Below are 26,554 nucleotides of genomic sequence, written 5' to 3' on the forward strand. Positions count from 1 at the left end.
CGAGAAAATGAACGCAGGTTATAGAAACATAGAAAATAGGTGCACGAGGCCATTCGGCCCTTCGAGCCAGCCCCGCCATTCAATATGATCATGGCTGATCATCCAAAATCAGTACCCCGTTCTGGCTTTTTCCCCATATCATCTGATCCCCTTACCCTCAGAGCTAAATCTAACTCTCTTGAAAACATCCAGTGAATTAGCCTCCACTGCCTTCTGTGGCAGAGAATTCCACAGATTGGGGAGAACGTGCAAACTCCACACAGACAGCACCCGTAGTCAGGATGGAAGCCGTGTCTGTGAGGCAGCGACTCTATCGCTGCGCCACCATAGCCGCCCAACCGTGTTGCCGTTACCCAACTCCTGCTGTGCCTTTTATTGAAATGCCCTCTTTCCCTGTTTCAACCAGTTTGCCTGAAGTCCCTTCGCTGGTGGAAGTGGCCTGTCTATCGATACAGTTGGACAACAGTTTCCTTGGTTTTGTGAAGGAGCGGATCGCCACGCACGCAGCCGTAGCCTCGCGGGCTCCCGTCCAGATCGAGGAGCTGACCGAGCGGCCCGGAGGGATCCTTGTGCGATGGTGCAAGGTGAGCCGAGCTCCAGCACGGAGCGCAGCGAGTAGAACTGCTGCCTTGCAGCGCCAGGGACCCGACTTCCATCCTCACCAAGGGCGCTGTCTGGACAGAGTTTGTACCTTCTCCCTGTGATCTGCGTGGGTTTTCTCCTGGGAATCTCTGGTTTCCTCCCACACTCCAAGGTTTGCAGGCTGACCTCAACCTGTTTGTGGGCCTTTACTCACTGGAGTTTAGAAGAATGAGGGGGGACCTCATTGAAACATACAGAATAGTGAAAGGCTTGGATAGAGTGAATGTGGAGAGGATGTTTCCACTAGTGGGAGAGTCTAGGGCTAGAGGTCACAGCCTCAGAATTAAAGGATGGTCTTTTAGGAAGAGGAGGAGGTATTTCTTTAGTCAGACGGTGGTGAATCTGTGGACTTCTTTGCCACAGACGGCTGTGGAGGCCAAGTCAGTGGATATTTTTAAGGCAGAGATAGATTCTTGATTAGTGCGGGTGTCAGAGGTTATGGGGAGAAGACAGGAAAATGGGGTTAGGAGGTACAAATGTAAATTGTCCCTAATGTGTGTAGGGTAGTGTTAGTGTGCGGGGATCGCTGGTCAGCGGGGACTTGCTGAGTTACTCCAGCTTTTTGTGTCTGTCTTGCGTTTTGTCTCAGTGTTGTTCGAGCAGCTATGTGAGCAGCCACCAGGGGGAGCAGTGTGGCTATCTTGGCTGCAGACTGGCAAAGAAAATGAAACACTAGCTGTTCAAGAAGGAACTGCAGATGCTGGAAAAGTCGAAGGTAGACAAAAAAGCTGGAGTAACTCAGCAGGTGAGGCAGCATCTATGGAGCGAAGGAATAGGCGACGTTTCGGGTCGAGACCCTTCTTCAGACTGCAACACTAGTTAGTGGTTTGTTGTAGGAAGGAACTGCAAGTGCTGGTTTAAACGGAAGATAGACCCAAAATGCTGGAGTGACTCAGCGGGACAGGCAGTATCTCTGGATAGAAGGAATAGGCGACGTTTCGGGTCGAGACCCTTCTTCAGTCTTGAGAAGGGTGTTGATCCGAACCTGGATGTAACTAGGGAAATGGACAAGGGAGAGCTAGTGGATGTAGTGTACCTGAACTATTAGAAAGCATTTGATAAGGTCTCACATAGGACATTAGTGGGCAAAATTAGAGCACATGGTATTGGGGGTAAGGTTCTGACATGGATAGAAAATTGGTTGGCAGAATGGAAACAAAGAGTAGGGATTAACGTGTCCCTTACAGAATGGCAGGCAGTGACTAGTGGGGGATTGCAAGGCTCGGTGATGGGACTGCCGCTATTTACAATATACATCAATGATTTAGATGAAGTGATTAAAAGTAACATTAGCAAATTTGCAGATGACACAAAGCTGGGTGGCAGTGTGAACTGTGAGGAGGATGCAGGGTGACTTGGACAGGTTGGGTGAGTGAACAGATGCATGGCAGATGCAGTTTAATGTGGATAAATGTTAGGTTATCCACTTTGGTGGCAGGAACAGGAAGGCAGATTACTATCTAAATGGTGTCAAGTTAGGAAAAGGGGAAGTACAACGAGATCTGGGACCCTTGTTCATCAGTCAATGAAAGTAAGCATGCAGGTACAGCAGGCAGTGAAGAAAGCGAATGGCATGTTGGCCTTCATAACAAGAGGAGTTGAGTACAGGAGAAAAGAGGGCCTTCTGCAGTTGTACAGGGCCCTAGTGAGATCACACCTGGAGTATTGTGTGCAGTTTTGGTCTTGAGGAAATTTGATGAAGGACATTCTTGCTATTGAGGGAATGCAGGGTAGGTTCACAAGGTTAATTCCCGGGATGGCGGGACTGTCATATGTTGAAAGAATGGAGTGAATGGGCTTGTACACTCTGGAGTTTAATAGGATGAGAGGGGATCTTTATGAAACATTTAAGATTATTGAGGGATTGGACACGCTAGAGGCAGGAAACATGTTCCCGATGTTGGGGAAGTCCAGAACCTGGGGGTCACAGTTTAAGATTAAGTGGTGGGCCATTTAGAACGGAGATGAGGAGAAACGTTTCCACCCAGTTGTGAATCTGTGGGATTCTCTGCCTCAGAAGGCAGTGGAGGCCAATGCTCTGGATGCTTTCAAGAGGGAGTTAGATAGAGCTATTAAAGATAGCGGAGTCAAGGGATATGGGGAGAAGGCAGGAACGGGGTACTCATTGTGGATGATCAGCCATGATCACATTGAATGGCGGTGCTGGCTCAAAGGGCCGAATGGCCTACTCCTGCACCTATTGTCACACATTCCTTCTCTCCAGAGATGCTGCTGCCTGTCTCGCTGAGCTACTACAGCATCTTGTGTCTATAGTCAGCTAATGGTACTGTTAACTCCTTTGTTTTCAATCGTCACGACTCGGCAGTTCCCAATCTAGTTGACACCGTGTAACACGATCACTGAATATCTGAGAGGGTGTCCTAGTCCATGTTTGCAAAAAGGTTAGTGTACATGTACAGCAAGCAGTGGTACCGGAGACCGCAGGTGTTGGAGTCTTGCAGAGAGAACAAAATGCTGGAGGAACTCACTGGGTTCATATTTAACATTTAATATTTGTTTCACTTAGATTTCTAGCTGTCCTAAGTGCTTTGTCTTTAGTTTATTGTCACGTGTACCGAGGTAGACAATAGACAATAGGTGCAGGAGTAGGCCATTTGGCCCTTCGAGCCAGCACCGCCATTCAATGTGATCATGGCTGATCATCCCTAATCAGTACCCCGTTCCTGCCTTCTCCCCATATCCCCTGACTCCGCTATTTTTAAGAGCCCTACCTAACTCTCTCTTGAAAGCATCCAGAGAACCTGCCTCCACCGCCCTCTGAGGCAGAGAATTCCACCGACTCACCACTGTGTGAAAAAGTGTTTCCTCGTCTCCTTATTCTTAAACTGTGGCCCGTCTGTTGGTCTGGCAAAATGGATAGTCGGGCAAGGCTCTGGAAGCAAGGGTGATGGAAAATAGGCGGTGGAGCTATACTTGTGACAATAATGAATGTAATGGGCCTGTCCCACTTACGCAACTTTTCCGGCAACTTCCGGCACACATTATAGGTCGTTGCAGGTCGCATGTTGAAAATTCATCATGAATTTGAAAAATGAACATGTTGAAAATTCAGCGGCGACCAGAAAGACACTACGACTCTTTGGGCGACTGAGGAGAATACTCACGACCATACAGGCGACATCCTGGCGACCATGTTGCGGGGTGAAGCCTGCATGGTCGGGAGTAGTCGCCCAAAGAGTCGTACCTTTTTCTGGTCGCCGCTGGATTTTCGACATGTTGAAAATTTTCGGCCACATGTAACGACCTATGACGGGTGCCGGCAGTCGCCGAACAAGTCACGTAAGTGGGACGGGCTCATAAAACTAACGTTGGACAGCACAATGGTCCCGTACACGCAGGGAGAGAGGGGGTACCCAGTGTCCGTTCCCTGAATTGTGACTGCCAGGGTTTGTGTTTTTATTGGCAGGACGACGATGACTTTGTGCCTCAGGAGTATCGCTTGCAGCTCTGCAAGAACAGCGCCGGCCACTTCGAGGATGCCTACTCCGGAGCCGACACCGAGTTTGTCGTATTACACGTCGACCCCAACGTCTGCTACAACTTCCGTGTGTGTGCCCGTGGCGAGGGCCGCAGGGAGTGGAGCCCCTGGAGTGTGCCGCAGGCTGCCATCACCACACTGAGTGCCCACGGTCAGTGACAACGCCGAAACACCTCTCCACCCCCCTCCTCACCACCACACTGAGTGCCCATGATCAGTCACAGCCCCGAAACACCTCTCCACCCACCTCTTCCCCCCCCCCCCCACCTCTCCCCCCCTGCCCTACCACACTGAGTGCCCACGGTCAGTCACAACCCTGAAACACCTCTCCACCCCCCCCTGCCCTACCACACTGAGTGCCCACGATCAGTCACAACCCCCCCCCCCCACCTATCACTTCCCCACCCCACCTCTCCCCCCCCTCTTCCCTACCACACCGCGGCGATGCTGCCTGACCCGCTGTGTCACTCCAGCTTTATGCCTCTATTTTCTGCCTATCAATTGCCAGGCTTTGTCCAGCCCCAATCTCTTAACTGTGGATGAGGAAGTGAGCTATCATACAACTACGGTTATCGATGGGCGGCGTAGACTCGGCGGGCCCAAGGGCATGATTCCGAGCCGTATCTTTCAATTTGGGCCACGGTGGCGCAGCAGTAGAGTCGCTGCCCTACGGAGCTTGCAGCACCGGAGACCCGGGTTCGATCCCGACTACGGGTGCTGTCTGTACGGAGTTTGTACGTTCTTCCCGTGGGTTTTCTCCGAGATCTTCGGTTTCCTCCCACACTCCAAAGACCGACAGCTTTGTAGGTTAATTGGCTTGGTGTAAAATGTAAAGAAATTAGCCTTAGTTTGTGTAAGATAGTGTTAGTGTGCGGGGATCGCTGGTCGGTGCAGACCCGGTGGGCCGAAGGGCCTGTTTCAGCGCTTTATCTCTACACAAACTAAATTCTATTCAACTTGAACCTTCCACACAGAGTGGATCACCGGCTGCGAAGGATTCAGCCTCAGTAGTCGCAGGGACATGGCACTCAGGAACAACTCTCCCACCTGTGGTGTGTTGTACTCCAAGGAACCCACCTACACCAGTGGACAAACCCTCACCTTTCGGTAAGTTACGCAGGACAGAACTGCAGATGCTGGTTTAAATCGAAGGTAGACACAAAATGCTAGAGTAACTTAGCAGGCAGGCATCACCTCTGGAGAGAAGGAATGGGTGACGTTTTAGGTCGAATGTGTCTCCCTTCCCTGTCAGAGGCTATGACCTCTAGTGCTAGACTCTCCCACTAGTGGAAACATCTTCTCCATATCCACTCAATCCAAGCCTTTCACTAATCTGTACGTTTCAGTGAGGTCCCCCCTCCAAGTAAATTTTTCCAAGGCTGAAAGTCATGGATGGTGCGATAGTTTGTGTCACCCTTTTGGTAAACTAGTTGGTCTTGTTTACATCTGCGTTCATAAGAGATAGGAGCAGAATTAGGCCATTGAATCATGGCTGATCTATCTGTCCCTCCTAACCCCATTCTCTTGCCTTCCCCCCATAACCCCTGACACCCGTACTGATCAAGAATCTATCTATCTCTGCCATAAAAATATCCACTGACTTGTGGCCTCCACAGCCTTCTGTGGCAAAGAATTCCACAGATTCACCACCCTCTGACTAAAGAAATTCCTGAAAGAATGTCCTTTAATTCAGAGGCTATGTGACCTCTCCCGGTGCTAGACTCTCCCACTAGTGGAAACATCTTCTCCATATCCACTCTATCCAAGCCTTTCACTATTCTGTACGTTTCATTCAGGTCCCCCCTCCAAGTAAACGTTTGCAAGGCTGGAAGTCGTGGATGGTGCGATAGTTTAAGTTGTTTAAATTGCCAATTCTTTGAGCATCGTCCCGGGGAATGTTTTCACGAGCCGGGCTTTGGTTTTGTGCGTTGCCAGGATGGAGGCAGCGGGAATGCCGGACAAACGGGACAGTATCGGAGTGTGCGTCGAGGCGCAGAACGGGTGTGACTCCCTGCAGCGGGACAAGGCCGTTTGCATCAGCCCCAACGGTAATGAAACTAGACGCTGCCGGGGCCAGTGGGAGAGCATTGCAGGCATCACACTTCTGGGTCTCTCTAGGTAGTTTTACAATGCAAGACCGTTTAGCTGACCATAATCCAAAACTCAGTGGTGGGAATAACTAAAATCAAGACATACAGAACTGAATAGGTGATGTTTAAGAAAGAACTGCAGATGCTGGAAAAAACAAAGACAGACAAAAACTGCTGGAGAAACTAAGCGGGTGAGGCAGCATCAATGGAGAGAAGGAATTGGCGACGTTTCAGGTTGAGACCCTTCTTCTGTGGAATGTCTGTGGAATTCTCTGCCTCAGAGGGCGGTGGAGGCGGGTTCTCTGGATGCTTTCAAGAGAGAGCTAGATAGGGCTCTTAAAAATAGCGGAGTCAGGGGATATGGGGAGAAGGCAGAAACGGGGTACTGATTGGGGATGATCAGCCATTTTCACATTGAATGGCGGTGCTGGCTCAAAGGGCCGAATGGACTACTCCTGCACTATTGTCTATTCAGACTGACGAAGGGTCTCGATCCGAAAAGTCACCAATTCCTTCTCTCCATAGATGCTGCCTCACCTGCTGAGTTTCTCCAGCATTTGTTGTCGACCTGAATAGGTAATGTTTTGGGCGGCAGCGCATCGGACTGCGTAGTAAGGAACTGCAGATGCTAGTTTATACCCAAGATAGAGACACAATGCTGGTGTAACTCAGCGGGTCAGGCGGCCTCCCTGGAGAATAGGAATAGGTGACGTCTCAGGTCGGAAGACGGGACGTGCAATCTGAAACAGGGATCCGGCCCGAAACGTCACCTATTCCTTTTCTCCAGAGATGCTGACAGACGCTGAGTTACTCCGGCACTTCGTGTCCATCTAAACAAAACAACTAAAATACTATTGGGCTTTAAAGTGAGAGAGAGGGACGTTTTAAATCATGGTGGGTACCTGGAACGTGCTGCCAGTGGTGATGGAGGAGGCAGATTTAAAATGGAGGCCTATGGATCACATGTGGGCAGAAGGGATTAGTTTAACGGCATCATGTTCGACACAGACATGTGCTGAAGAACCAGTTTCTGTGCTGTAATGATCTGTGTAAGAAAGAACTGCAGATGCTGGTTTAAATCGAAGGTAGACACAAAATGCTGGAGTAACTCAGTGGGTGAGGCAGCATCTCTGGAGGAAGGAATGGGCGACGTTTCGGGTCGAGAACCCTGAAGGGTTGCTCATTCCTTCTCTCCTGTACTGATCTGTGCTTTAACTCACATCCATGACCACAAAGCAGCGACTCCTTGTTGGTGTTTAAGAAGGAACTGCGATGCTGGAAAATCGAAGGTAGACAAAAGTGCTGGAGAAACTCAGCGGGTGCAGCAGCATCTATGGAGCGAAGGAAATAGGCAACGTTTCGGGCCGAAACCCTTCTTCAGACTCCATGTTGGTAGAGGGAGTTGGTAGAGGGATGTCTGAGCTAACTGTATAGTAATACCCAAGTGCTGACTGTATATCAGCTAGTTATCTCATGATAGACACAAAATGCTGGAGTAACTCAGCAGGACAGGCAGCCTCTTTGGAGAGGAATGGGTGACATTTTGGGTCGAGACCCTTCCTGGGTTAACTCATTTTGTTCTCTTTCAGGGGCCGTGTTTGTAGATGGCAAAGAAATGACCAACCAACTACCGTGTGTTTCGACTGGCTCCTCCGTTACCTTCGACATGGATGTGGTTAACTTTGGCTCAACCTTCAACGATGCCTCTTGTTTCAAACTTCGAGTGATCATTAGCTCGGGAAATCGGGAGGTGGTGTTTGACTGGCTGCTCGACCAGCCCTGTGAAGCTCTGTACTTTGGTTGCTCCTTTGTCTATCCTGGTTGGAAAGTGCTGGTATTTTAAAGGGCTAGGGCACGTCATCATTTGTATGTGTCCGTCAGCACTTGGGGGCTGGATACTCAACCAGAGCAAGAACTTGGGAGTCTCTCAGTAAAGAACAGCCCTCCTATTCTAGCAGTGACCTCCAGTTGGAAAAGCCTGGAGCCATTGAATGTTCATTTTGTGGATGAAGGGAAAGAAGCAATTTTGACATCTTTCCAAGCTTTTAAAAAAAAAAATATATATATATAGTAAGCTAAGTGAAAGTGCCTTAATTTTTATCGTGAAAATGATAATGAAAGTTTTATATTTAAACAAGTTTTCCAGGTGGATACTGGACTCCGCGGAATGTTGTATTATGTCTGAAATGTGCGTTTATTCAGCAAAAATGAATTTTTGCAGTTTTAAAAAAAATGTGTGGCTGTGGACTGTTGCCAAGGTAACATTTGTATTTTAAACGTTATCAGCACCAGCCTGAAGAGTGGTTCCTAGCCCGCACTGTCCTCCACATTGTCAATTAGCCAAGGATGATTTGAATCGAGAGAAGCTTCAGTATCTGAATTGCTCCCCAGTCCATTAGACTGTTGTCTAGCATTTGATGTAATGGATTGTCAGTATGTCGTCTGCTGCCCAGCTAGGAAACAGGCTCAGCTAGATTCTTAACACGATCAGTACAAATGTGAACTGTTTTACAGCCACCCTTACCAAGTTTATTGGTAACTTTTATATCTTTCTTAAAGCCTGATCCTAATCCTCAACCTCTTCTCCATATGGTAAGTGCAATTTGAGTGTATTTTAAAGATTTTTAAAAAAGCATTTATTATTTTTAATGAACTAATTATTGTCCTGATATACAGTTAGATAAAGTAGCTCTCCTCAGTTAAGAATGTCTCCCAAGTTTATGCATCCCCAGCCATTTATTCCTTTGCTCTTCAGCTTATGATGATGATGACAGTATTAAGGGTTGGAGATTTGGGGAATCCAGTTCTTTGTACTGTTATCACTGGGCGGGGGGGATATGTTGACAAGTAGAACAGTATGTTGCAGTGTAGTTTAATGTAGCTACAAATTAGTATTAACACCATGTGTCATGAGGCAGTGTAGCAGCTGAGATGCCCATGAAGACCAGGGTCACAGAGCAGGTCAGATCACAAATGTTGCAGTTTCGTACATTTCCAGGACTGTGGTACCGTAACGTTTTAGAATGATTTGGTTTGTGTTCTCCAGAAGATTTTCAAAAGTGCAAATGGGTAAAGAATCAGTGGCAACACATGGTTCCAGAGATAGTCAACAGCACCTGCATCGAAAGAGAACTTAGTGCCCTCCATAATGTTTGGGGCAAAGACCCATCATTTATTTATTTGCCTGTACTCCACAATTTGAGATTTGTAATAGAAAAAAAGCCACATGTGGTTAAAGTGCACATTGTCAGATTTTAATAAAGGTCATTTTTATACATTTTGGTTTCACCGTGTAGAAATTACAGCAATGTTTATACATAGTCCCCCCCCCCCATTTCAGGGCACCATAATGTTTGGGACACAGCAATGTCATGTAAATGAAAGTAGTTATGTTTAGTATTTTGTTGCATATCCTTTGCATGCAATGACTGCTTGAAGTCTGCGATTCATGGACATCACCAGTTGCTGGGTGACTTCTCTGGTGATGCTCTGCCAGGCCTGTATTGCAGCCATCTTTAGCTTGCGCTTCTTTTGGGGCTAGTCCTCTTCAGTTTTCTCTTCAGCATATAAAAGGCATGCTCAATTGGGTTCAGATCAGGTGATTGACGGCCACTCAAGAATTGACCATTTTTCAAGCTTTGAAAAACTCATTTGTTGCTTTTGCAATATGTTTGGGATCATTGTCTTGCTGTAGAATGAACCGCCGGCCAATGAGTTTTGAGGCATTTGTTTGAACTTGAGCAGATGGGATGTGTCTATACACTTCAGAATTCATTATGCTACTACCATCAGCAGTTGTATCATCAATGAAGATAAGTGAGCCAGTACCTCCAGCAGCCATACATGCCCAGGCCATAACACCCCCACCACCGTGTTTCACAGATGAGGTGATATGCTTTGGATCTAGGGCAGTTCCTTCTCTCCTCCATACTTTGCTCTTGCCATCACTCTATAAGATAATCTTTGTTTCATCTGTCCACAAGACCGTTTTCCAGAATTGTGGTTGCTCTTTTAAGTACTTCTTGGCAAACTGTAACCCAGCCATCCTATTTTTGCAGCTAACCAGTGGTTTGCATCAGTGTAGCCTCTGTATTTCTGTTCATGAAGTCGTCTGCGGACAGTGGTCATTGACAAATCCACACCTGACTCCTGAAGAGTGTTTCTGATCTGTCGGACAGGTGTTTGGGGATTTTTCTTTATTATAGAGAGAATTCTTCTGTCATCAGCTGTGGAGGTCTTCCTTGGCCTGCCAGTCCCTTTGCGATTAGTGATGTTCCAAACAGTTGATTTTGGTAAGCCTAAGGTTTGGCTGAGACTGAGAAACAGTTTTATTCTTTGTTCTCAGTCTCATAATGGCTTCCTTGACTTTCATTGGCACAACTTTGGTCCTCATGTTGATAAACAGCAATAAAAGTTTCCAAAGGTGATGGAAAGACTAGGTGCAGAGAGCTCTCTTATACCTGCATTAAGGAGGCAATTAAACACACCTGAGCAATTACAAACACCTGTGAAGTAATGTGTCCCAAACATTATGGTGCCCTGAAATGGGGGGGGGGGGGGGCTATGTATAAACACAGCTGTAATTTCTACATGGTGAAACCAAAATGTATAAAAATGGCCTTTAATAAAATCTGACAATGTGCACTTTAACCACATGTGATTTTTTTTTTAAATTACAAATCTCAAATTGTGGAGTACAGAGGCAAATAAATAAATGATGGATCTTTGTCCCAAACATTATGGAAGGCACTGTAGTTCTGGAACCGAAGATAGACACAAAATGCTGGAATAACTCAGCAGGTCAGGCTGCATCCCTGGAGAACATTGATAGATCTGAAGAGTCCTGACCCAAAACATCACCTATCCACGTTCTTCTGAGTTGCAGCTTGACCCGCTGAGTTACTCCAGCATTTAAAGCCTTTTTTTCTTCTAAACCAGCACCTGTAGCTCGTTGTGCCTCCATCACACTAGAATGAATGGGCAGCTGCACTAACAAATCATTTTCTTATACTTTTTACTGTGAAATTGTTTGCGCTTTGTATAATCTGAGCAACCCTATTACAAAGGGAGTGGAATGGGACGGATAACAAGGCAGCACTGGCTCCAGTGTTTACATTATACATGACATTTATCAATAGCTGGGCCTTTTTATACAGTGGGCACTGCCAGTGTAGAGTTACCATTGCTGTGCTACAACTCTACTGCCACCAGCTCATACTTAAGGTGATGAATTGTAATGCAATGTTCAATATGTACATGGTTATCGTGCTGACAAGAGTAGAAATGTTTTATAAAATGACCGAACATTTTGGATATTTCCCAAACCCAGAGACTCCATGAAAAGTGCCTTTATTTGTTGAATTAAACAGCCAATGGTAGGACAATCACAATTTGAAGGTGGCTGTCTGCAAGTTATTTATCCTGTGAGATGCATCTTCCAGTACTTGCCCTGCCTGGAACGTTTCAAGTCGTCTTCTGCCAAGGTTATTAAATTGGACCTGAAAACCTCATTTAAAAACACCTGCCGTTTATGCATCGGTTTTTAGCCATCGGAGTGCAGAGTACAGCAGTGTGGACAAAGAGAGGCAAATGAACAGTTTTGAGGTACCGTTGAAATTACTCCTATGGGCTGGATATGTTCTCAAGCATGTAAATCTTTCAGAGTCATAGATGGATAGACACAAAGCTGGAGTAACGCAGCAGGTCAGGCAGGCAGGCAGCATCTCTGGAGAAATGGAATAGGTGCTGTTTCGGGTCGAGACCCGTGTTTGGGTGTTGACTCGAAACGTCACCTATTCCTTTTCCCCAGAGATGTTGCCTTTCCTGCTAAATCACTCCAGCTTCTTGTGTCTATCTTCGGTGTAAACCACCATCTGCAGTTCCTTCCTCCCTTCAGATATTATAGGTGGTCTTCAAAAAATATCCTCCTCTAATCTCACCTGTAAAGAACAAGCAGAGCTGCCAGCCACAGCCCTGTTGGAAGAGTATGTTTGCTGTAAGGAGCAGAGATTCCAGTGGAAGGTAGACAAAAAATGCTGTAGAAACTCAGCGGGTGAGGCAGCATCTATGGAGAGAAGGAATAGGCGACGTTTCCGGTCGAGACCCTTCTTCAGACTGAGATTCCAGTGGATGTCATACTGTACTTATGCATGAAAATTAACTATTTATTGAGCTTTTTTTTTAGCAGCAGCGAGTTTCTTTTGTTATGACTCAACTTTGAAATATTGCAAAGAATCTGAACTTTTTGGTTGATCAGGGTATAATTGTTACTTTTACCTCTGCAACAGTCTGGCTACAAGGTTAAAGCTGAGCATGACTTAAGTGTATTGCAAAAAGCGTTTTATAATAAAGTGAAATACAAAAAGCTAATCTTTTCTTTATTCCTGATGCAACTTGTTCAGCAAGAATGGAATTGCTGTTTCATTCTGCTAAGGAGCCTCTTAAGTCCCTTAAATACACTTAAATCCTTACACATATAAGGATGCATTCCTTATATCTAGTTATTGTTACACTGCCTGGCTGTCAAAAAACCGAAGGAAGTTGCCAGAATAAGTGGGCCTGAGCTATAGGCAGAGGTTGAGTAGGCTGGGTCTCAATTGTTTGGAGCACAGGAGGATGTGGGATGATCTTATAGAGGTGTACTAAATAATGAGGGGAATAGATCAGGTAGATGCACAGTCTCTTGCCCAGAGTAGGTGAATCGAGGATCATAGGTTTAAGGTGAAAAGATTTAATAGGAATCTGAGGGGTAACCTTTTCACACAAAGGGCAGTGGGTGTATGGAACAAGCTGCCACTGGAGGTGATTGAGACTGGGACTATCCCAATATTTAAGAAACTGTCAAGACAGGTACATGGATAGGACAGGTTTGGAGGGATATGGACCAAATCCTGCAGGTGGAACTAGTTTAGCTGGAACATGTTGGCCGGTGTGGGCAAGTTGGACCGACTGCACACTAACACTCTCACACACTAGGGACAACGTACAATTTTACCCAAGCCAATTAGCCTATAAACCTGTACATCTTTGGAGTGTAGGAGGAAACTGGAGCACCCGGTGAAAACCCACAGATCACGGGGAAAACGTACAAACTGCACAGACAACACCCGTAGTCAGGATCAAATCCGGGTTTCCGACGCTGTAAGTCAGCAACTCTACCCCTATAGACTTTATAGAAAGTCTAGTGTCTTTAGACTTCATAGAAACAGGCTCTTTGGTCTGAGTTTCAAGTTCCTGGGTATAAATATAATCAATATACCCTGGGCCAACATGGAGCGTTTTGCTAAACACCATTCTATTGGGATGCATCATAAGTTGGTTCATCAACTACTCTCCCAAAGGCCCCAAGAAATGACATAGTTGTGGACACAGCCCAGTCCATCTCACAAGCCGGCCCCCTCCCCATCTACACTTCACACCACCCAGGGAAAGCAGCTCGTGTCATCAAGGACCACCTGCACCCTGGTCATTATGTCTTCTCCCCTTCTCATCAGCCAGAAGCTTGCAGGCACGTACATCCTGATTTTAGAAGTTTCTCCCTTGCTGTTATCAGACAATTGAATAGACCACTTGATCTCCCAATATACCTCATTGTAGGCCCAGCATTTTTCTTTAATGTGCACTCTCTGTACTTAATATTCTGTCAGCTGTTTCGATTCTCTTTCTGCAGCACCTTTGCCTGGTTTGATTGACCTCGTGTGATATTATTTATTTTATTTAAGGGTACAGCGCTGAAACAGGCCCTTCGGCCCGGGCCGGCCAGTGATCACACTGTACACTAGCAATATCCTACACACTAGGGACCACTTACAATTTTACCAAAGTCAATCAACCTACAAAACCCGCACATCTTGAGTGTTGGAGGGGACTGAAGCACCTGGAGAAAACCACACTGCACCTGTAGTCAGCATCAAAAGCCGGATCTCTGGTGCTGTAAGGCTGCAACTCTGTCCGCTGCGCCACTGTGCCGCCCCTGGGTTAGTCTAAAAGCCCCCCCCCCCCCCCCACCAACTCAAAACGTCACCTATCCATTCCCTCCACAGATGACCCGTTGAATTACTTCAGACTGCTTTAGGAAAGAACAGGAAATTGAGAGTAAAGATGAAACAAAATAAAGCACAAGTATAATTTACATCTCAATGCCTAGGATATTGGTATTAACAGACAGCAGGTAACTACAGTTACCATTCCAACACAACTGGCTGCAAAATCCAACTCAAACACCAACCAAGCTGACGACTGAAAAATAAAGATGCTCTTGTCCTGTCGGGCAGGCAATTTAAAACACTATTTTTTGCTATGTACAACTCCAGCCCCACTTTCAACTAGTGAATATACAAAGCAAGGACACAAAGTGCTGGGCCATTGCGGGCTCCACCTTTCCTTCATGATCGTTGCTTTTTGCATCTCTTTCATTCATTTGTTCTATTTACCTTCTATATCTCTCGTTTCCATTTCCCCTGACTCTAGGTCTGAAGTAGGACCTCGACCCAGAAACATCACCTATTCCTTTTCCTCCAGAGATGCTGCCTGACCCGTTTAGTTACTCCAGCTTTGTGTCTATCTTAAGTGCTGGAGTAACTCAGCGGGTCAGGCAGCATTTCTGGAGAACATGGATAGGTGACGTTTCGGGTTAGATTGAAGGGCATCTACCCATGTTCTTGAGGGATACTGCTTGACCCAGAGTTACTCCAACATTTTGCGCCCCCTTTTTTTCCTAAACTAGCAGTTTCTCGTCTCTGCGATATATACAGCAAATGACACTGAGACCTGCTCCCGATTCCTGAGACATGTTCCCGATGTTGGGGGAGTCCAGAACCAGGGGCCACAGTTTAAGAATAAGGAGTAAGCCATTTAGAACGGAGACGAGGAAACACTTTTTCTCACAGAGAGCGGTGAGTCTGTGGAATTCTCTGTGTCAGAGGGCGGTGGAGGCAGGTTCTCTGGATGCTTTCAAGAGAGGGCAAGATAGGGCTCTTATAAATAGCGGAGTCAGGGGATATGGGAAGGAGGCAGGAATGGGGTACTGATTGGGGATGATCAGCTATGATTACATTGAATGCCCGAAGGGCCGAATGGCCTGCTCCTGCAACTATTGTCTATTGCTCCTAATTCCCAAAACACACACCACCAAAATAATGAAGACAGCTAACAGATAAAAGGTAAATGCAATCCACACGCAGAGACAATCACAGTATTTATTTATTCTATATTAGGCCTCATGCAACATCCCATTTACAATTCAGTTTTCCCCCACTAAGTGACTATGGTGAGGTAGTTCTTCAAAGGTTTGAGATACTTTAGAAATATGGTAGAAAAATTGAAATTAATTGAATGGATGAAAAATTGGCGAATTGCTCGTTCCACACTCGAGCACTAATATGGTTGGTTTGGTGATCGTGGCCCGTGTTACACAGATAGAACGCGAGAATGAATTTGCCACGACCTCGGTCAATTCCGTACCCCCCAAACCTTACCACAGCACAAGGCAATCACCACATGAATATGTACACAGAGCATAGAGTGGGGAGAGGTTACACATTATGCAATGCATGGTCAAACAAAACAAAAACACAGAATGAAACAGTTTAAAGACAAAATTGAAAGTGTTTTCGTGTGTTACCATTTCCTCAATTTATCAACCAAATGAAGATCAAGGAACTGGAGTTCTAATTAACCATCTACGCTGTGTCAAACAGCCAACACCCAATTTGACCATCGTATTTGTACACTGGGCAGTTAAAAGGGCATTTGACCACTCAGTCCCAAGCCTGAAGAAATGATCTGGGCCTGAAGGGCACCTATTGTCTTGCCTTGAAATGTCATCTCTCCATGTTGTCAAGGGATACTGCCTGACTCACTGAGATACTCCGTACTTGGTCCCACTCAAAGCAGGTGGTCGGTCTGTTTACCGGCAGTCACAGCAACTCTGCTCTCCCCATTGCTATCCATTCGAGACATGCCCATGTGCTACAGTAGGGTACAAACGTCCCCTAGTGAAACCTGATTCTTAGCACATTACTGCTTCTCTATGCATGCTAAGGAATTATTTTACGCTTCCCAATAGGTAAAAAATATGGTTTACCCCCATTTGCATTATCTCCAGTCAGCAAGGAATTCATGCAGAGGTCCCAGGCAATACATTTGGTGTCCGATGCTTTTACAGGGGCAAGCCAAGAGTTGACAGAGCAACAGATCCACTCATGTTCACCAGTGTACACTGACTGGTGAAGGTCGAGTGAGCTTAAACTTTCAATGATGGTTTGGAGAAGCATCTGATGCTGCCTGACACACCATCACAACAGACCCCCCACCCTCTTTGCACATCCCCCAAGCCTTTCCACTCGTCACTTTAATTTCATGTTTCATGTCATTTGTGTTTTATGACAGTTGGCAGATCAATTTCCCTCCTGGGATAAATAAAGTTATATCGTATTGGATTGTATCTCGGGGTTCAAGACAGCACCTTTCATTGTAATTTCTAATAGATGGTCCGAAAGAGAGTTAATCACTGCGTTTGAACATCCAGCAACAATTTCCTTTCAGGTTAAACAGAGTGCGTAAATCACCTAGTCACTCAAGTTCCACTTTATTAAGGAGTCGTCAATCTTAATTTCTAAATTGAGATTTTAATTTACGTTTTGCAAGGTTGGCATTATAGGCATTCAGTTTGAAGTAGGAAAATTGCTTATTTTATTTATTTTTTTAAATAGAAAAACCCATTAACATTTCGATGACCAGTTTGGTTACAAAACTGTGACAGGAAGGTACGGGGTCTTTTTTTTATAAAAAAAAACGAAATGTCAGTGTAAAATATCACGAGATCCAAAATTTCCAGCATTAATTCAAAACCTTGGGCTGTCAAACTGTGTCGGCCGTGCCAACCATCCGTGGCAGCCGAGAATTACTTTGCTTAGAAACATTAGCAGCGAGAAAAACACTACAGCACCCCAACCGAAAATACAAAAAAAAGATCAGATTTACATGTGCAGAGCATTAGCAGGTCAAAGCCACAAACAAGAAAGCAGAGACTATACAGACACCCGGGGAAAAAGGGATAAAACAATTCACAGAAATGCATATTGTTACAGCTGGGAATAAAGAAAAATCAGCCATTTATGGGATATAGTAAAATTCAACATGTTATCAATCAACAGCAGCACCCTTCCCTCTCATTTTAAATAAGTTTTTTTCCTACAAAAACAAGAAAAAAAGTAATCTTTCTGAAAGTTTTCAAAATAGACAATGTTACTTGGCCCAGTGTTTACTGAATTTAAAAAAAAAAACCTGCATTCCTTATACTGCACCAGTAGAGGCAGAGAAACACTTTCCATTGGAAAAAAAACTGTAAACATTAACATAACTCAGAAATGTGTTCTACCTGCACAACGGATTTATCTGATGTGACAAAATACTGCGTAAAATACATACCTCTTATCCGTCTTTTTTTTTTAGTGTCTCTTGCAATAAATACCTTGTGGTCTGGTAACAGGAAAATAAAAACATGATAGTATAAATTGCACAGAGAGGTGAAGTACTTCTGGCCAAGTGTTGTCCCTTCTCACCCACTCAGTTCTGGAGTGGTTCAAAATGCCTCCGACTTTATACAGTGTTTCTTTACTGTTGTTAAGACAAGCTTGGCGTGACCACCGCAAAGCAATCACAGCAACACTGGTCCAAATGGCTTTCCCCTCCCCTCCTTTATACGTATCTTTCCCAAGTTGCCGTGGAGAAGGTAGCCCCGACAATACCAGAGCAAAAAATAACGGTGAGACACAGCATCCGACACCAAAGCTTTTGTGTGTTTTTTTTTTAAAAAGCCTAAATGAAGCACATCACGCATATGCTTTGGCATAACAGCAAGCTGAAAGCAACAAAACAAATGCAGAAAAAGGCTTAATGTAAGAGCAAAGGACACAAAGAGGCACGTGAGCAAAGAGTAGAAATGTCATCTTAAAACAGAAATTATAAAGACTTAAAAAACAGGAGTCCTTTCCATAAAAGGAAGATTCGCACTGCCCCTGTGTCACTAGGAAATTGAGACCGAGATATAAACAATATTTAAATTGCACTTGTTTTTTTGAAAGAGAGGATTTGTGTTACACTCATGAAATACAGCATATTTCATCTAAAGTACATGCTTTCTTCAAAAAAAAGAATGTGAGGTGAAACACAATCCTTTCAGAGATTTCTTTATCACAAAAAAACACTTCTGAGATAGATTTTAAAACTATACAATACCGTTTTTTTTTTTTAAACTGCCAATATGATGGGTGAAATATTTGGTTTTTGTAGCCAAAATAAGATATTCTAGAAAGAATGATTAGCACAAAGAACATCTGTAGGCAGATGAACCGTGCTGGCTTGGTTCACTGTGATGAATGTAATGTCTTTTTAAAATTGTACTCCATCAGCTAAAATAAGTACAAATAAATGAACACACCAACATTTACAAGAATAAAGTATCTTAATACAACACTGCTATCTTGTTTCACTCAGTTAATGATTAGCCCCGTGTTCATTGGGAGCGTGCCAACTGCAGCTGCGATGCATACAAATAAATCTCCATCTGCACCTTCTCTCCTCACTGTGATGTCCCACTGTGTCCAGAGAAAGGCGAGGACAGGGGGGGTGTGGGCAAAAGGATGAGGGGTGGGGAGGTGGTGGGTGTCAGGGGTCAGGGAAGACGGGGGCGAGTGGTTTGACTTCAGAGTTTGTGCCTTTTGCTCTGTTTGGTGACACCTGAGGAGAGAATGTCAGTGCTGGTCGCTTTGTCTCTCAACGCCGCACCACTGTCTTCACTGTTCAGCTGACCGTCAGCTGCCGCCTCCTGTCTCAGTTTCAAAGCCAAGTGATCCCTCTGCAGCTTCTGCTGCAGCTCCCCGAGCCTGGCCATCACTTTATCTATGGTGTTTAAATTAATCAAGTTGAAGTCGTGCATGCTAACCAGGTGGAGCAGGAAGTTCCGACACAGGCTCCTCTCAACTATTCTTGGTCCACAAGTCTCTACAAAGAGCAGGCAGGATTGATGCATCTGATTGTCAGCGATGAATCTGCAGAGTAACAACAGCCCATTAATACAGATACACGGGACTGCAGAGTAACAACAGCCCATTAATACCGATAATGAACTGTAGAATAACAGGAGCCCATTGAGTCATTCAGCCCCTGCACATCATTTGATGAGCGCATAATTGAAGGATAACCCTTTTTAGGCTGCAAACATATTTTGGAAACATGGTACATAAACATTAATCCTCAACTGTAATCACCATTTTTTATGTTTTTATAATGGCAATTCTGAAGGCAACAGCACGTCAACTCCATTGGAAGAGGGATGTGTGTGCAATGGTGCAATGGTGGTATGGCCTTGTATACAGGGACCCAGCAAACCACATTTGGAATACTGTGCCATTTTTTTAGTCTCCCTTCCCAAGGGCAGCACAGTGGCGCAGCGGTAGAGTTGCTGACATACACCACTTGCATAACCCACCAGAGACACGGGTTCGATCCCGACTACGGGTGCTGTCTGTACAGAGTTTGTACGTTCTCCCCGTGACCTGCGTGGGGTTTCTCCGAGATTTTCGGTTGCCTCCCATTTTCCAAAGACATACAGGTTTGTAGGTTAATTATGCTTGGTGTAAGTGTAAACTGTCCCTTGTGTGTGTGTTAAGTGTGCGGGGATCTTTGGTTAGTGCGGACTAGGCGGGCCGAAGGGCCTGCTTCCGTGCTGTATCTTTGAACTAAACCAAAGTCGGCAGTACTTGTAGCAGAGGAAGTACAGGCACCTCATGTTTTATACGGGGATTAAACACTTGAAAAGCGGGTAAATCAAACCTTTTCCAGGCACCGCACACGCTTGGTTATGTTGCCATATGGTGCGTGTTATTCAATAGACCATAGGTGCAGGAGCACCGCCATTCACTGTGATCATGGCTGATCATCCCCAATCAGTACCCCGTTTCTGCCTTCTCCCCATATCCCCTGACTCCGCTATTTTTAAGAGCCCTATCTTGAAAGCATCCAGAGAACCTGCCTCCACTGCCCTCTGAGGCAGAGAATTCCACAGACTCACCACTCTGTGTGAGAAAAAGTGTTTCCTCGTCTCCGTTCTAAATGGCTTACTCCTTATTCTTAAACTGTGGCCCCTGGTTCTGGACTCCCCCAACATCGGGAACATGTTTCCTGCCTCTAGTGTGTCCAAGCCCTTAACAATCTTATATGTTTCAATGACATACCCTCTCATCCTTCTAAACTCCAGAGTGTACAAGCCCAGCTGCTCCATTCTCTCAGCATATGACAGTCCCGCCATCCCGGGAATTAACCTTGCAAACCTATGCTGCACTCCCTCAATAGCAAGAATGTCCTTCCTCAAATTAGGGGACCAAAACTGCACACAATACTCCAGGTGTGGTCTCACTAGGGCTCTGTACAACTGCAGAAGGACCTCTTTGCTCCTATATTCGATTCCTCGTGTTATATTCCAGAAATAGGAGAGCGTAAACTAAACCGTGGCAGTAATTAGACATTCTAAAATTGTGTAAATCAAGCACGCGGGAAAGACGAGGTGCCTGTACACCTCTAGGGGTGCAGTTCACCCGTGACACTTAGATTTCCACCCAAATGCTTTTTTGTTTTGTTTTTACAGTACTAACTTTGACATTATTCTTTACTGTAGTAGCATGGCAAAAGATTCAGAGGGGATTCAGTGGGCATGTGCGAGAGAGAATGAATTGGAAGGGTACAAGAAATAAGTCTGATGGGAGTTGCTCTGACAGGTGATAGCAAAGATTTGACGGGCTGAACAGCCACCTTCTGTGTCACAGCAAGTCCTTCCATCCAGCTCAGTAGTAGGTGAATAAATAACAACAAAACTTGCCCATGTTTCATAACGTGCAGGTTCCATAGTTTCATCACTTCTTTCTCTCCTTCATTAACATCCGTGAACTCATCGATTTGCTTTTGGGAAAAAAATGACAAGGTTCATATAGACATTGGTGGAAATTTTGTCCAGGTTCAGTTTGGCTCATGAGAGCTCATGGAAAACCATTGCAACTTATCTAGTTTAAACCATTACAATCCTTGTGCTGCAGTGAGGGTTTTGTTTTTATAGTACTAACTTTGAAATCTAAAGTATAATGTTGTAAATGTTATGTCACTGCACCATTTACAGTATGGCCATGGTGGAGACCCCCAGTCTTTGGTGTTATATACCTAGCTCCACAAAGAGGACGTCTGGCCTCTGTGCTAAATGTTAGGCAGTAGAATCTCGTGCCCGGTGAGAACAAGATCCAGTTGAGCCGAAACTCTGCTCTTCCACCTACCTATCTTTCCCTCCCGCCCTCCACAACCAGGTCAAATGGTGAGTCAAGAAGCCAAGTGCTGTTGTTGGTATGGTTATTATATTGTTATTTGTTCAGATGTTATGGGGAGAAGGCAGGAGAATGGGGTTAGGAGGGATAGATCGACCATGACTGAATGGCGGGCCGAATGGCCTAATTCTGCTCCTATCATATAACCTTATGACGATGAAACAATGCAATTCTCACTTTCAGCAGCATAGCAAGCCTATAAACACAGTATTCATGCATAACATAATAAACAAAAAAAATTAAATCAATTAAACCCCCCAGTACTAGTGCTATACTGAGTGGGCACGTGCAAGGACTATCAGCATCAACAGGAGTCTGAAGTTTGTGGTGGCCAACCTGCTAATAGACGCCACTATCGTACCACCCCACACCAAGTTTATTGAACGGCATGAAATAAAGAATACTTGAAACACTCAGCATGTCAGGTAGCACTTGTGGCAAGAAGAAACAAGTTGAAATCACTTGGTTCTCTCTCCACAGATGCTGCCTGGCCCGCTGAACAAGTCCAGCAGTGTGTTGTGAGCAAGGCAGAAGGCAGAACATGACTAACTGTAATGGTTTTCTCCCGCAGCCACTCGGGGTCTTTCTCATCCTCACTGTCCACGTCCATCTCCTGCGGCCTGAGGGGGAGACAGGTGTCACTGTGGAAGTAAAGGCGGTTGTGGCCACTGATGTATGTCCGCTGCTGCTCCACTTCTCCATCTTCAGACTCCAAGAACTCCGACAGACTTGGTTTAGTACGTTTTGGTCTTAAAAATAAAATGTTGGTGGAAAAAGTGAATCCATTGTCCTTAGTGTCCACGATCCAAACTACACATACATACTTAATATCACAGAATCACAGAGTCATGGAAATAGGCCCTATGGCCCAACTGGTCCATGTCAACCAAGATGCCCCATCTACAGCAGCCCCACCTGTCCATGTTTGGTCCAGATCCCTCTAAACTTTTCTTATCCATATACCTGTCCAAATGTTTTTAAAATGCTGTTTTACTACCAGTCTCAACTACCTCCTTTGGCAGCAAGTTCCATATACCTAACACCTTCTGTTAGAAAGTTGCCCTCAGGTTCCCATTAAATCTTTCCCCTCTCATCATAAACCTGTGTCCTCCGGTTCTTGATTCCCCAACCCCATGTAAAATAATTCTGTGCATTCACCCCATCTATTCCCTTCATGATCTTATACAGCTCCATATAGCCCCGACCACGGGGGAACAATGGAGGAGGACTGACTGTACTTTGTGCCTTCCACCACAGTGAAGAATGCTGTGGTGGATGTTTGTGTTAAATTTCATTGTGTATTGTGTGTTCTATTTTTATTGTACCGCTGCTGGCAAGTTCATTTCACTGCATTTTACTGTGTATGTGATGAATAAATCTGATTGATTGAAGATCACCTCTCAGCCTCCTGCTCTCCACGGAATGGTCCAAGCTTGCCCAACCTCTCCCTATATTGCAGGTCCTCAAGTTCTGGCAACATTCTCTTAAATGTGAAGATAGACACAAAAAGCTGGAGTAACAGGCACTCGTATATTTTCGCAGCATGCTTTCCAGCTTAATAACATCCTTCCGATAGCAGGGTGACCAAAACTAAACACTACTCCAAATGCTGCCTCACCAACATCTTGTACAACTGCAACTTAACACCCCAACTTCTAACCTAAATACCCTGACTAATGAAGGTCAATGTATCGAAAGCCTTCTTGACCACTCTCTCGACCTGTGACACCACTTTCAAGGAACCATGTACCTGCAAATCCGTGAAAGTACTGGAGCAGATAGAGGGATCTATGTGGAGCACACAGAGAGCCTATGAGTAATCTGACAGCGACGTTAGTCTCCCCACCGTTTACATCAGCACACAGGGTGGCTTGGAGCCATTTACACCCAGAACTATCTCCTGCTCCACCTATTGTACCCATTTTTCAGTCCAAAGTGCACAATGTAATTGATTATAATTTTTTTGAATATATCACCTCAATTGTTTTTCTTTATTCTTTTGTCTCAGCTTTGGATAAATAATAAAACCGAGGAACAATTATGTCCAGAGCAAGCGAATGTGTTAGCGGAAACGATTGTGTGTAATGTGCGTATCATTCCCAAGACTCCACGAGTCCGTTGGATTAATTACAGAGAAAGCCTGCATACACAATAACCCCACAGCAAGCTAGTGAATCCCTAGACAGTAGTAAATTGCACACGTAACCCAATCATGAGGGGAACAGATCGGGTGAATGCAGGGAAGGTAGCGGTATACATTCATAAGTGATAGCAGTATTTGGCCCATCAGGTCTACTCAGCCATTCAATCATGACTGATCTACCTCTACCTCCCAAGCCCCATAACCTGACACCCTTATTAATCAAGAATCCCTCAATCTCTGCCTTAGAAATATCCATTGACTTGCCCTCCACAGCCTTTTGTGGCAACTAATTCCACAGATTCACCACCCTAATTCATTTTCCTCCTTTTTAAAAGGTACATCCTTTTATTCTGAGCCTATTGCATCTGGTGATAAGACTCTCCCACTAACTGAAACATCCTCTCCACATTCACTCTATCCAGGCCTTTCACTATTGGGTATCTAGAACCAGATCGCTGCTACACCTATGTGCCCACTCTGGGCTGAAACGCAGCCAGTGTGACCTCACCTGCAAACCAGGATGTGGGTGACTGGTGTTCTTTTCACCGGACCATTGCGGCTAAAGGCAAAGCCAGGCTGGGAATGAATATCCTGAGGATTCCCTGCGTAGGAGCCGTCGTAACACTCGTTGATGGATACATCTATCCTAGCACCTTTAGGATGAGGCTGTAAAAAAAAGTCATCCTCATGAAGCTTTCAACAGAGCCATTGTATTAACTTTTAGTATTGTGCCGTTAGCAAATGTCTGCAGTGATGAGCAATTAGTTAGAACAGAGAACACTACAGCACAGGGACACGCCCTTCAAGGGATTACATGGCACTAGGAATTAAAGTGCAGGAGAAACTCAGCAGCTCAAGCAGCATCTCTGCAGAACATGGTTAGGCAACTCTTCAAGTTGGGACTTTTCTTCAGGTACTTAGTATATTCTAAATTAATCTCCTCTGCCTGCACGTGATCTGTATCCCTCCATTCTCTGCATATCCATGTGCCTGTCTAAAGTTTCTTAAACGCCACCACCTCATCCCAAACCGCTCACTTCAAACAGTGTAGCCACAGCATTAAAAGCAACATAAGTGTTTAAAAAACGGATTGAAATTAAAATCGCAAATGGACACGCATGGATATAGTGGGTCGAAGGGGCTGTTGTTCTGTACAATTTTACGACTTTGCAAGAAGCAAATTTATTGAATTCGGTCACAAATTATAACCCATTAAAAACTGACCTTCCAGATTACCCAACACAATGGCAAGTTCAAGGTTTCACAGTCAGTTTATTGTCACATGTATCAATTCAGGTACAGTGACATTTGAGTTCAGATGTATGTCGGAAATTATTTTTTACTATTACTAATTTTGAAAATGTAATCTTTGTGATAAGGCATTTGCAATATTAAGAACAAATCACTTCAGATATTTTTTTTTTAAATCAAAAAAAAAAATCAAGATTCCTTAATAGACACTTAAATGTAGACATTTTAAATTTCGGACTGGATTAATAACCACTGCAGAATTGTCTAATCATAATGAAACAGTAGTGTGTCACAAGTATTCATTGGAGATCCTTATAAGGAATAACCCACTAGTCACACACTGGCCTGGGGTTCATCATATTTATCTTGCGTAAAGCATAAGATGTTCAGTAATGGGGAAAATATATTTTGCAGATGAGAACATTTGACAGCATGGTAGCTACTCTTAGACACAGGGCAAGGGATTTCAAGAAAGAACACACACCACATAATTGAAGATAAACCTGCTATGACAAAGCTTGAGGTGCTTCAGCAGGCTGTAGAGCTTCCGACAGTTTAGTGTGCACCAGGGACAGTGCAAGTCATCTCTGGCTTCAGTTTGCTGCCGTGTGTTGTTGTTATAAAGAAACTGCAAAAACAAATTGGGATGTTAAGAGAAAGAATGAGGACATGCTCAGCTTTAAGTCGCACATCATAACTGACACAGGCCTGCTGGTCACTAATGTGAAAGGTTGCATTTTAAATATAGCTACCATATGGCAATTTGTTTTACATACAGGGAAATCACAATTGAGACTATCGAGATACAGAATGGAAGCAGGCTCTTTGGCCCATCGAATCTGCACCGAACAGCGATCCCCCCCTTCTCACTAGTTCAGCGTAATCCCACTTTCACATCCATTCTCTGTGCACTAGGGGCAATTTACAGAGCCCAATTATTCTACAAACCCTTGCGTCTTCGGGATGCGAGAGAAAACCAGAGAACCCAGAAGAAACCTTTGCAGTCCTAGGGAGACCGTGCAAACTACACATAGACAGCACCCGGGGACAGGATTGAACCCTGATCTCTGGTGTTGTGAGACAGAAGCTCTACTTTACCAACAGCACCAGTCTTATTGCATTTAATAGAAAATAAGTCGCGCCCTGATGAAATACAACACCAGTTGGCATCTTGAGTTAATTGGCATGAAAGTAGAAACTGCTAAAACTGTTAATCTTCAAGATGTTGCATTTTATTGAAGTAGTTCTGCAGTTAGCCAGTGTGAATTAACTTTAATGGTAGAACCTCAATTACAAAACATTCTATTAATTCCAAGGAACTTGCACTTGTTTGAAATGAGATTGAAACTAAATATTTAAACTCAACTTCAATCCATGTGAAGAGCCAAGGGTTTGGCTCCAGTCCACCACTGTAGCTTTTGTTTGGGGGAGGAAGGGGAGGGCGGGAGAGTGCAACTACCCACCATCATATCTCCCAAGTGTCCAAATGCCCAACAGTTTGTTCCAACTGAAACAGTTTTGCATTGCTACAGATTCTAGCGATGGTTTCAATATGCCT

General features: G+C 44.8%; 2 protein-coding genes across 3 annotated transcripts in view; one reads left to right on the forward strand and one right to left on the reverse strand.

Annotated features, from left to right (window-relative positions):
- Window positions 1-8,877, forward strand: part of crlf3 (cytokine receptor like factor 3) — a 46,741-nt gene extending 37,864 nt beyond the window's left edge. For both annotated transcript variants that reach the window (XM_033044664.1, XM_033044663.1), the window contains exons 5-9: window positions 407-584; window positions 4,070-4,292; window positions 5,116-5,248; window positions 6,077-6,189; window positions 7,821-8,877. In XM_033044664.1, the coding sequence (XP_032900555.1) occupies window positions 407-584; window positions 4,070-4,292; window positions 5,116-5,248; window positions 6,077-6,189; window positions 7,821-8,074 (901 nt within the window). In that variant the 3' untranslated portion in view covers window positions 8,075-8,877. The remainder of the gene's footprint in view (window positions 1-406; window positions 585-4,069; window positions 4,293-5,115; window positions 5,249-6,076; window positions 6,190-7,820) is intronic.
- Window positions 8,878-15,414: 6,537 nt separating this feature from the next.
- suz12 (SUZ12 polycomb repressive complex 2 subunit) overlaps window positions 15,415-26,554 on the reverse strand; it is a 61,484-nt gene continuing 50,344 nt past the window's right edge. The window contains exons 12-16 of the mRNA XM_033044662.1: window positions 25,481-25,624; window positions 24,254-24,411; window positions 22,153-22,351; window positions 21,110-21,189; window positions 15,415-19,283 (exon numbers count right to left, since the gene is read on the reverse strand). Coding sequence (XP_032900553.1) covers window positions 18,938-19,283; window positions 21,110-21,189; window positions 22,153-22,351; window positions 24,254-24,411; window positions 25,481-25,624 — 927 coding nt within the window. The 3' untranslated portion in view covers window positions 15,415-18,937. The remainder of the gene's footprint in view (window positions 19,284-21,109; window positions 21,190-22,152; window positions 22,352-24,253; window positions 24,412-25,480; window positions 25,625-26,554) is intronic.

This window comes from Amblyraja radiata, chromosome 26, assembly GCF_010909765.2.
Source record: "Amblyraja radiata isolate CabotCenter1 chromosome 26, sAmbRad1.1.pri, whole genome shotgun sequence".
NCBI lineage: Eukaryota > Metazoa > Chordata > Chondrichthyes > Rajiformes > Rajidae > Amblyraja > Amblyraja radiata.